At 38.4% G+C, this 12,500-nt stretch overlaps 1 protein-coding gene across 1 annotated transcript in view; it reads left to right on the forward strand.

Annotated features, from left to right (window-relative positions):
* The window catches only part of LOC121379057 (sodium- and chloride-dependent GABA transporter 2-like), a 61,306-nt gene extending 48,815 nt beyond the window's left edge, over nucleotides 1-12,491 (forward strand). The window contains exons 10-17 of the mRNA XM_041507515.1: nucleotides 202-408; nucleotides 1,360-1,472; nucleotides 2,298-2,426; nucleotides 3,278-3,377; nucleotides 5,635-5,762; nucleotides 8,185-8,340; nucleotides 8,871-9,023; nucleotides 10,229-12,491. Of these exons, the coding sequence (XP_041363449.1) occupies nucleotides 202-408; nucleotides 1,360-1,472; nucleotides 2,298-2,426; nucleotides 3,278-3,377; nucleotides 5,635-5,762; nucleotides 8,185-8,340; nucleotides 8,871-9,023; nucleotides 10,229-10,309 (1,067 nt within the window). The 3' untranslated portion in view covers nucleotides 10,310-12,491. The remainder of the gene's footprint in view (nucleotides 1-201; nucleotides 409-1,359; nucleotides 1,473-2,297; nucleotides 2,427-3,277; nucleotides 3,378-5,634; nucleotides 5,763-8,184; nucleotides 8,341-8,870; nucleotides 9,024-10,228) is intronic.
* Nucleotides 12,492-12,500: the final 9 nt, after the last annotated feature.

Here is a 12,500-nt window from a genome sequence, read left to right on the forward strand (position 1 = left end):
GGTATGCCCTTATTGTAATTGTTTTGCACAATTTCAGGGATGTCCTCATCGTAATATAAATTGTTTGCACAATTTCAGGGATGTCCTCATTGTAATATACATGTTTTGACCAATTTCAGGGATGTCCTCATTGTAATATAAATGTTTTGCACAATTTCAGGGATGTCCTCATTGTAATATAAATGTTTGGCACAATTTCAGGGATGTCCACATTGAAATATAAATGTTTTGCACAATTTCAGGGATGTCCTCATTGTAATATAATTATTTCTCACGTTTTCAGGGATGCTATCATTGTATCATTCGGCAACTGTCTCACAAGTTTGTTCGCAGGCTTCGTCGTTTTCTCCTACCTCGGCTTTCTGTCTAAAGAACTGAACATCCCCATTGACGAGGTGGTCGACAAAGGTAACAGTCCGATATTGACAATACTACATGAGTGATCGTCCGATACTATCTTACAACAAGCCGTTTCAAAAACATCATTATCTAACAAACGGAAATGAGGTGGAGGTGTTTTCAAAACTTTGCCCTTTGTTGTGAGTCGGAACAATAAAAACACATGCCAAATTATATATATTTGCTCAAGACCGAGCCAAAAAGATATTTTGACAATGTGATTGCTCCTACGAATCACTGTCACGTGGTCTTCTAGAGGATTGTCACTTCAAGGACAATACAGTTTCCTACTTTGAAATACAGAATGCACATTAATTTTATACTAAATGTTTATTGAAAAAGACATATATACCAAATGCTGTGGTATGTACTGTCTTGTCTATAGGAAAGTATATAAAAGACCCCCTTCTTATTTGGTAGAAGTAGTACTTATGTCTATCTGCCTGTATATCTTCCCGTGTCTCTTTATATATTTCTCTTTGTCTCTCTATTTCGCTCTCATCTCTATCTCGCTCTATATATCTTTCTCTCCCCCTCCCTCCCCCTGTGTCTGTCTGTCTGTCTGTCTGTCTGTCTGTCTCTCTCTCTCTCTCTCTCTCTCTCTCTCTCTCTCTCTCTCTCTCTCTCTCTCTCTGTGTGTGTTTCTGTCTGTCTGCCTGTCTCACTTTCCTTTCCCCTCTCTCTGTCTCTGCCTCTCTCTCTGTTTATTTCTATCTATCTCTGTCTCTCTATTTCGCTCTCATCTCTATCTCGCTCTATATATCTTCCCCCCCCCCTCCCTCCCCCTGTCTCGCTTTCTCTCTCTCTCTCTCTCTCTCTCTCTCTCTCTCTCTCTCTCTCTCTCTCTCCCCCCTGCCCCCCCCCTCCCCCGAAGTACTAGCGATATGTTATGTTAGTACATTAAATAGTATGTTGAGGTGACGTCAAGTAAAACCTTATCTTTTCTTCCCCTCCATTCAGGTCCTGCGCTAACGTTCGTGGTGTACCCTTTCGCGGTGACCAAGATGCCGATCTCGCCGCTCTGGTCCATTCTGTTCTTCTTCATGTTGTTCACGCTGGGCGTCGACAGTCAGGTAGGATTATACACCATTAAAACAAAACACAGACAGTCAGGTAGGATTGTACACCATTAAAAAACCCCACAGACAGTCAGATAGGATTATACACCATTAAAACAAAACACAGACAGTCAGGTGGGATTATATACCATTAAAACAAAACACAGACAGTCAGGTAGGATTGTACACCATTAAACAAAACAGACAGTCAAGTAGGATTGTACACCATTAAAACAAAACACAAACAGGTAGCATTTTACATCATTAAAACAAAACACAGTCAGGTAGGATTGTACACCATTAAAACAAAACAGTAAGTCAGGTAGGATTTTACACCATTAAAATAAAACAGTCAGGTAGGATTGTACACCATTAAAACAAAACACAGACAGTCATGCAGAATTGTACACCATTAAAACAAAACACAGTGAGGTAGAATCTTACACCATTAAAACAAAACAGACAGTCAGGTAGGATTGTACACCATTAAAACAAAACACACAGTCAGGTAGAATTTTACACCATTAAAACAAAACAGTCATGTAAGATTGGATGCCATTAAAACAAAACAGACCGCCAGGTAGGATTGTACACCATTAAAAATAAAACAGTCAGGTTGGATTTTACACCATTAAAACAAAACAGACAGTCAAGTAGAATTATAAACCATTAAAACAAAAAACCCAGTCAGGTAGATTTTTAGACCATTAAAACAAAACACAGATAGTTAGGTAGAATTTCATACCATTAAAACAAAACAGTCCGGTAGAATTTACACCATTAAAAGAAAACGGCGTCAATGTTTGTTTATGTGTATATCTTTGTTGTTGGTTGTTTCAGTTCGTGTTGGTGGAGACGTGCGTCACGTGTATTATCGACCTGTTCCCCAAGACTCGCAACTACAAGATGATGGTCGTTATCGGTCTGTGTTCCATCTTCTTCTTACTCGGCCTCACCCTCACAACACAGGTAAACATCTCTCTTTAACCTGGGTCTGTGTTCCATCTTCTTCTTGCTCGGCCTCACCCTCACAACACAGGTAAACATCTCTCTTTACCATGGGTCTGTGTTCCATCTTCTTCTTGCTCGGCCTCACCCTCACAACACAGGTAAACATCTCTCTTTACCATGGGTCTGTGTTCCATCTTCTTCTTGCTCGGCCTCACCCTCACAACACAGGTAAACATCTCTCTTTACCATGGGTCTGTGTTCCATCTTCTTCTTGCTCGGCCTCACCCTCACAACACAGGTAAACATCTCTCTTTACTCTGGGTCTGTGTTCCATCTTCTTCTTGCTCGGCCTCACCCTCACAACACGGGTAAACATCTCTCTTTACCATGGGTCTGTGTTCCATCTTCTTCTTGCTCGGCCTCACCCTCACAACACAGGTAAACATCTCTCTTTACCCTGGGTCTGTGTTCCATCTTCTTCTTGCTCGGCCTCACCCTCACAACACTGGTAAACATATCTCTTTACCATGGGTCTGTGTTCCAACTTCTTATTGTACTGTGTCTGTTTTGAGATTTTAAAATATGGTTTTACACTGTATCTGCACTGTGTTTATTTTGAGATTTTAAAATATGGTTTTACACTGTATCTACACTGTGTCTGTTTTGAGTTTTTAAAATATGGTTTTACACTGTATCTGCACTGTGTCTGTTTTGATATTTTAAAATATGGTTTTACACTGTATCTGCACTGTGTCTGTTTTGAGATTTTAAAATATGGTTTTACACTGTATCTACACTGTGTCTGTTTTGAGATTTTAAAATATGGTTTTACACTGTATCTGCACTGTGTCTGTTCTGTTTATTTTAAGGGTGGAATTTACATGCTGGACCTTATGGATAATTACGCTGGAGGTTGGAACGTCATGTTGATTGCGATAGCTGAATGCATTGCCATCGTGTATGTCTACGGTAGGTCGCTTTATCACTATTGCAATAGCTGAATGCATTGCCATCGTGTATGTCTACGGTAGGTCGCTTTATCACTATTGCGATAGCTGAATGCATTGCCATCGTGTATGTCTACGGTAGGTCGCTTTATCACTATTGCGATAGCTGAATGCATTGCCATCGTGTATGTCTACGGTAGGTCGCTTTATCACTATTGCGATAGCTGAATGCATTGCCATCGTGCAAGCTCTCATACTACTGCTGTTCAGGTCGGCAAGAAGACCATGTTATATATTCGTATACATGTGTGTGTTTGCGTTCGTGTGTTTGCGTGTGTGCGTGCGTGCGTGCGTGCGTGTGTGTGTGGGTGCAGCAAAGGGCGGAGCAAGTTATCTTGCTGTTTGGGTGCATGCCAACATGATTTCCTACCATTCACATAACAGAATAATATAACACTTATCTGGTTCCTGTTCTGTCACATTCAGTTTGTTTTACACGAAGTGCGAAAATGGCCTAATTCGGTAATTAAACACTCAAAACGTCAGTGCTAGATGGCCTAATGGCCTAATTCAGTAATTAAACACTCAGAACTTCAGTGCTAAATGGCCTAATGGCCTAATTCAGTAATTAAACAACTCAAAACTTCAGTGCTAGATGGCCTAATGGCCTAATTCAGTAATTAAAACACTCAAAACTTCAGTGCTAGATGGCCTAATGGCCTAATTCAGTAATTAAACACTCAAAACTTCAGTGCTAAGTGGCCTAATGGCCTAATTCAGTAATTAAACACTCAGAACTTCAGTCCTAAGTGGCGTAATGGTCTAATTCAGTAATTAAACAACTCAAAACTTCAGTGCTAGATGGCCTAATGGCCTAATTCAGTAATTAAACACTCAAAACTTCAGTGCTAAATGGCCTAATGGCCTAATTCAGTAATTAAACACTCAAAACTTCAGTGCTAAATGGCCTAATGGCCTAATTCAGTAATTAAACACTCAAAACTTCAGTGCTAAATGGCCTAATGGCCTAATTCAGTAATTAAACACTCAGAACTTCAGTGCTAAATGGCCTAATGGCCTAATTCAGTAATTAAACACTCAAAACTTCAGTGCTAAATGGCCTAATGGCCTAATTCAGTAATTAAACAACTCAAAACTTCAGTGCTAAATGGCCTAATGGCCTAATTCAGTAATTAAACACTCAGAACTTCAGTGCTAAATGGCCTAATGGCCTAATTCAGTAATTAAACACTCAAAACTTGGCCAGCTCAAAGTTTAGTGGTAAAACACTAGCAAGGATGATGCAATGTTGCTAAACAGAGCTTTGACGGCCATTTAAAAATGGTTGCCATAACGCCACGTGAAACAGTACACCTTAAACTTTAAAATTATTAATTATAAATGCGATACTATGCGGACCTTTTTACACTGACATCTGATTTGTTTTATTGTTAACGTATTTTGACATATTTACAAATAAATGCGAACTCTTTGGCTTAACCACAGCACTACCGAGTCCGGTCTTTATAGATCAACTTGAGTTTAATAATGACCTATTATTCAGACAGGTGTGAGACTGGTGTGTTATAGATCACCTTTAATTTAATGACTATGAGGGGGGGGGGGGGGGGGGTGGGGGGTGGAGATCGATCCCCTTCGGTGGGCCTATTGGGCTGTTTCTCGTTCCAGCCAGTGCTCCACAACTGGTATAACAAAGGCCGTGGTATGTACTATCCTGTCTATAGGATGCTGCATATAAAATATCCTTTGTTGCTAATCGAAAAGAGTAGCCCATGAAGTGGCGACGCTATATAACCGTAAATAAAATGTGTTGAATGCATCGTTAAAGGGACAGTCCTGAGTTTGCTGCAATTTTTAAGATCTTATCGACTAACAGAGACTTTTTAACGGTTGTAATTACATATCAAATACATTTTTCTGCATAATATATTAGTGGCTGTATATTAAACGTGCTTCTGATCGTTCTAATATTTGTACTAGGTTAAATTTCGTTGTACATCCTAAAATATATTTTTTTCGTACGTACGAAATTATTTGAAGACAAAATCCAGTTTCGGCTTCTTACAAATATTGAGACGACCAGAAACACATTGAATATACAGACTCTGATATTCCAAACAAGAAAATATATTTAATATGTAAGTTTAACCGTAGAAATATTTAATTTTTCGGAAACATCTTACAATGTAGCAAACTCAGGAATGTCCCTTTAAATAAACTATTTCCTTTTTTTTAATTGACTATTGTTATTTACACAGGTGCGTTTCGATTTCTGAAAGACATCGAGACAATGGTGGGCCAGAAGGTGTGCGGAGTATTCCCCTGGGCCATGTGGAAGTACTGGTGGGTCGCGTGCTGGGGAGTACTTACCCCGGTCATTGTTACGGTGAGTTCTTAAAGGCATATTGCCATCAAAAATAAAAATTGAACAATATTTCTGTTTAACACTGGCACAATTTCGCCCTGATTCAAATACTATTCTGTTCACATCCGTTTGGAAATTCAGACATCCCTTTGTTTACGCCTGTACTGGAGTGGGTTTTAAGGCAGCAGTCCTGATACAGACGAAGTTGGAACCATATGTCTAATAGGGGTGGGACGTAGCCCAGTGGTACAGTGCTCGCTCGATGCGCGGTCGGTCTGGGATCGATCTCCGTCGGTGGACCCATTGGGCTATTTCTCGTTCCAGCCAGTGCACCACGACTGGTATATGAAAGGCCGTGGTATGTACTACCCTGTCTGCGGGATGGTGCATATAAAAGATCCCTTGCTGCTAATCGAAAAGAATAGCCCATGTGTGGCGACAGCGAGTTTCCTCTCTCATTATCTGTGTGGTCCTTAACCATATGTTTGACGCCATATAACCGTAACTAAAATGTGTTGAGTGCGTCTTTAAATAAAACATTTCTTTCTTCCTTTCCATATATCGTGGTCAATATGAGCTCTCTGTAGACAAAGCATTTGGCAGTGATACTCTCGTGATACTATCGTAACATCGTTTCAGGGTCGTTTCTTTTGTTTAACGACATCACTTGAGCACGCTGATTAATTAATCATCGGCTATTGGATGTCAAACATTTGGTAATTCTGTCAGTCATCAGAGGAAACACGCTGATTAATTAATCATCGGCTATTGGATGTCAAACATTTGGTAATTCTGTCAGTCATCAGAGGAAACACGCTGATTTATTAATCATCGGCTATTGGATGTCAAACATTTGGTAATTCTGTCAGTCATCAGAGCGAACCCGCTACATTTTTTTCCATTAGCAACACGGGATCTTTTATATGTATTTTCCCACAGACAGGAAAACACATACCACGGCCTTTGACCAGTTGTGGTGTACAGGTTGGAACGAGAAGAAAAAACCCAATCAGTTGAATCGACCCACTGCCCTCCAACTCAAACGTTAGTGGCTAGTGGCCTTATACCTACCCACTGAGTCGTTTAACTCGCTCTGGGTGAATGAAGAGGGGTGGGTGGTGTGGGAGTCGGTACCGGGACGCGAACCCAGTACAGTATATACCAGCTTTATGTCTTAAGCCTTGCGACTTTAAACATGACTTTGTACGTTACATGTTAGAGCTGGATTAGTTATGATATTCAGGCGCGTGTGCAGGGTGGGGTGGGGGTGGGGGATTTCTGAGGTCCAAACCCTTCCCTGCTGAAACATTTCTTTCTCTCTCTCTATATATTTTCCGGGGGAACTGACCCCAACACCCCCCCCCCCCACCCACCCACACACACACACAACACCTCCCCAACGACAATGTTAACAATAACACAATACAGTTTTCTGCAACGACATTTAGAGTAAAACTTTATTTTTGTTCATTCTTCGCTGCAGCTAGTACTAAACCAAATAATTTCCGGCTGTGTCAAAGTTCGAGGTGCACGAAATCTTTGATAGAGGAGTTAATATCACTACCATTCATGATAAATGTGAGAGTGTTTGTTGTAATAGAAATTAGTTTCATCTGGGCATAAAAAACATGTATGCTATTCAGTTCATCTAGTACTACGGTGTGAGGTAGCCTTGTGCTTGAAACGTATAGGTATCTGTAAAAACAAATACTCAAATTTTGTGAAAAACTAAGGGTGTTGTAAAAACATCTGATTATACCGAAAATAAACCATGAAAGGTACCGTTTTCTTCAGTTAATACTTTGAGGTAGGGGTTGTAGTACTGATATTTATGGGTCATAGTTTGGTTGATATATTGCATATAGTGTTTTTAAAAACAAATGTTAACATGGTCACCTATTGAATTTTATTTGATATAGAACATCCTGTGCTTAGCTCTCCGGAAGTGACAACCGTTAAAAATGTAGGGCCTTATGTGGTTTCATTTCAATTCATTTCAATTTGTTTTCGTGATTATATCAAATTAAGGTACAAGCACGCTGTCCTGGGAACATCCCCAGCTATCTGAGCTATCTGTTCAAGACAGTGGGTTAGTTGTTAGTTGTTAGTTGTTAGTGAGAGAGAGAAGAGGGTATGGTGATCTTACACCGACCCACAGAGTCGTTAAAACTCGCTCTGGGTGGGAGCCGGTACCAGGCTGCGAACCATGTACCTATCTGGACTTTATGTCCAATGGCTTAACCAAGACACCACCGAGTTCGGTTATGTGGCTTTTGTAAATTCGAGAGCTCCAAAGGGAGATAATGAGGATGGGAGGGGAACAGTTGAGATGATGGGGACAATTTGTAAATTTTAATGGTATGACCATAGCCCAAAAGGTAATGGAGGAAGGGGGATATTGGCTTGATTGCAGATTTGACTCTCCGCTCGTGTTTTGTTTCAGGGGGTCATGGTGTTCTCCTGGGTGGACTACCAGCGACTGGATGGCTACCCCGACTGGGCGGACGTTCTGGGCTGGCTCATGACGTTCTCCGTCGTTCTGGCCATCTTTATCCCAGGAATCGTTCTCATCTGCACGTCGAAAGGCACCATGCGTGAGGTGAGTCTAATGTCGTAGGCACGGCGCGGCATAGTCAGCAGTGAGTAAATTAATAGTATGTAGACTTATTTTAATTTGCTAAACTATTGAGTTTGGACTTTAAGTTTTGAGTATATCTTTAAAGCAGCAGCGTCGATTTGATCTTTAAAGCAGCAGCGTCGATTACATCTTTAAAGTAGCAGTGCCGAATATATCTTTAAAGTAGCAGTGTCGAGTATATCTTTAAAGTAGCAGTGTGTAGTATATGTTTAAAGTAACAGCGTCGAGTATATCTTTAAAGCAGCAGCGTCGAGTACATCTTTAAAGCAGCAGCGTCGATTACATCTTTAAAGCAGCAGCGTCGATTACATCTTTAAAGCAGCAGCGTCGAGTTTATTTTTAAAGTAGCAGTGTCGAGTATATCTTTAAAGCAGCAGCGTCGATTACATCTTTAAAGCAGCAGCGTCGAGTAATTACAAGTATTATCTCCAGTCAGCGTACCATATCTCTTATATACTGAGGATAATTTCTATATACACTGTTGCTTGCAGCGTTTCCGTGAAGCGACCACACCCACCTACGACTGGGGCCCCGCTTTGGTTAAACACCGGATGTTGGTCGCTGAATACATCCCTAACTACGTCGTCAACCCGAAAATGGATCAAAATGGTGATGCCGTTCAATTGGAGTCTGTGGACATAACGGTAAGACGCGAAACCTCTTTAAAGCAACATTTTGGAGTGTATCTTTAAGGAGCAATCTTTACTACATATTATCAAAGCAGCAGTTTTGAGTTTATCTTTAAAGCAGCATTCTCGACGAGATCTTTAAAGCAACAGTCTAATATTTACAAAGCAGCTTTTTTTTTAGTATATCTTTAAAACAGCATTCTCGACTGTCTATTTAAAGCAGCAGTTTTGAGTACATTTTTAAAGCAGCAGTGTCCTGTTTATGTTTAATGCGGCAATGTCGAATACATCTTTAAAGCGGCAGTATCGAGTAATTCTTTAAAGTAGCAGTGTTGAGTATCTTTAGAAAGCAGTGTCAAATATATCTTTAAATCAGAAGTCTTGTTTATATAGATATGTACTGAAATACCATCTATGTTTTTTGTTCTTCAAATATTCTTATTGGTGTCCGCTATGTTGACTTTTATGCTGCCATTTTGGATTTCCACTGTGTTAGATTTTCCAATCTGGTTTTTTTACCACGAAAACGTATTCAGCGATGCAAATCGTATAAATAACATATTAAAAGACATAGTCCAAGAAAAACATCACCACAAAGTGCAGAACCCAAATTTCTGTAACCCTGGGGACCTGTACAAACGTCAGAGGGTATATGTATGGGCGGAGGTGTGGGGGGGGGGGGGGGAGGAGTGTGTGTGTGTGTGTGAATAATAAAATATGAAAAATGTGTAGTTGTTATGAAAGGTAAGCCCATATTTTGAGAGAGTTCATGCCACCAACAGTCGATTTGTTTTAATTTAACATCCCCCTTCTAGGATTTTGTTAATCTAAATCAGTTTTGTGACATCGATATTAAACAAGTCATGGAAATACCTAAAAATGGGGGAAGGGCAAGATCCTTAGCCCCCTGGTGAAATCCGCAGCCAGATATGAGCAGAAAAGAATGTCCTTGACGTGTTACTACAGATGGTCTTTATAGTAGGTTCCATTGTATGTCTTAACACAGGTGTGTTCTTTTGGTGTATTTTTGTTTGTTTGTTGTTGGGTTTTGTTTGTATCATTATTTTTTTTTTTAAATATATTTGTTTTTTTTCAAATAACGTTTGAGGTACGTTTGTTTTTCTTTTCTTTTCTTTCTTTAAAGAATCAAACTTTAAACATTATTTTGGTTTGATGTATTTTTATTATTATTTAAAATTTAAAACTGTTTTATTTTCCAGCTAACCAAAGCGAGCGGCGAACTACCAGCGGGTTACGTGGCTAGTCCCGATAACGGACATTTCTACGATGAAAAGATGTGAACAGACGTCCGTCCGTCTGTCCGTCCGTCCGTCTATCACACAAACTGAATCAGCAGAATTTCAACCATTCAGAACCTAACATAGATGAGAAACCCATGAATCTCAGTCTTGTAAAATAACGTCAACAAATAATCTAGTATGGTATAGAATGACCTGCATTAACGAGCCACACCTGTCTTAAAGACCATTTTTAATACTTACTTTGGTGGCTGGTTACTATTACTACAACGTCAATCAACAACAACGTCAATCAACAACAACGTCAATCAACAACAACGTCAACAAGAAACAAGACAGCAGGACAGCACCTTTTATTTTTCATTCATCACCATGAAGGTGAAGACTCCAATCCTTGTCATTTCGGTCTACACAGTAGTTTGTGTTATCCACACCATGTTTTATAGACTCAAAATATTTCGCTCTGTAAATCGCATGCTCAAATCGACTCAACAAGGTTTTTAACTACGCCATGAACGCTGACGCTGTTATCATAAGACATCATCAACATCAACATCATCATCATCAGCAGCAATGATTTCCAGTTTTATAGTCCTTTTAGAAGTCATTAATAATACTTTCGTGTTACTAGATGAAAGTATATATTATATATGTTTATCTTATATGCACACTTTGTTTTATCCTCGTATATGTAATGTTATGTTCTACCGAATGTTTTATTTTTATATAAAAGTTTGACAATCTTTTAAAGTGAAACTTATTTCATTCCTGAAACTATCTCAAGCGCATGCACAGCCAGCGTGTTTTAAAATCGTGATAGTCACAATTTAATACGTGTAAAAGGTGTATTTTAAACTACAGTTCGTTTGCGTGAAAAGGAAACCGATGAATTGGTATGTATAACTCCATAATGGTTAATGTTAAAATTTATATTAAAATACAGTATTGAGTTTTAAAGCCATATCATCTCAAACAACATTTAATGTTTTTACTAAAAATAATTATGTGTATAAAAAATGTTTATTAACAAATTACCATCAAATTATATCAATTAAATGTCGTTTAAATACAGCGGTGAAGTCAAAATGTAAGAACAGTCAAGGTATGTAGCCACACCTGCAATTTGACCGAAGTCATCAATAACGCAATCCACGATGACTAAAGGTAGAACTGCGCATGCTTTACCTTTGCGGTTCCATCAGTCGTTTTCAGACAAGTATGGGGAAAAAAACAAGAAAGATTTAACAGATGCAATTTGATAGTCATTAGTAAAAAATAGTTTTTTTTTTCTTTACATTGGATTTTGTTTCTTCAGAAAATTGTTATTCCAGTTGGTATGTGTTTAAAATTTAATACTATGTTTTTATTTTTGATACGAACTTTTACATTATTCATTATAGAGTGGTGTCGTTAAACAAAACAAACTAACTTTAATTTTTTTTAATTATAGACTGTTATGTCAATTCATCGGTTCCATTTTGACGCAAACGAACTGTATATGTTTATTAAGTTTTATATTCTATTTACAAAAGTAATCATTCCAATATTCCGTGGAAACCATTATGGGTGGGAATTCTCCTCGGATCAGCTGTTTTCCTCTCATGGAACATTGCGTTTCCCCACATTTTAATCGTCCTTTCCTCCAAAATGTGTCAGATGGCACAGATTTTAACCCGGGATTTCAAGAATTTCCGGGACCCCTCTAAATTTCCTCTTTTTTACAGTTCACCAATTCCTAGCCCTGAACCATGTATATGATTATTTTATACTGTATTTAATAGTAACACGTGACATTTGTAAGCCCGATTCGTCTATCACAATCATGGTTACGGATTTATGTAATTGTGTATGTGCATCAAATTTGTATTTTGTAAAACAACAACAAACAAACGTTTATTATTTAATAATGCAAATCAGATATCATTTTTAAATAAAACTTATATATATATATATTTACTGTTTACAAAATAACATAATTATTATGTTTCCGAGTTATTTTTAAATATAAATTGTTTATATATATTTTTTGTGTATAACTTTTTAAATGAAAATGTTTTTGTTTTGTGATAGCATGTATTATTTGAAGGCAGGAAGATTGTTTTCTTTGTTTTAACTCATATTCAACTGTTTGTGACATAAGTAGTGTAATGTTTTTTATACTTTATTTTCATAACATATGCATAGCTATTTTGTACATTTACACAGAATAAAATGTTTTGATCAATATGTCGTC

This window comes from Gigantopelta aegis, chromosome 2 (assembly GCF_016097555.1).
Source record: "Gigantopelta aegis isolate Gae_Host chromosome 2, Gae_host_genome, whole genome shotgun sequence".
Taxonomy (NCBI): Eukaryota; Metazoa; Mollusca; class Gastropoda; order Neomphalida; family Peltospiridae; genus Gigantopelta; species Gigantopelta aegis.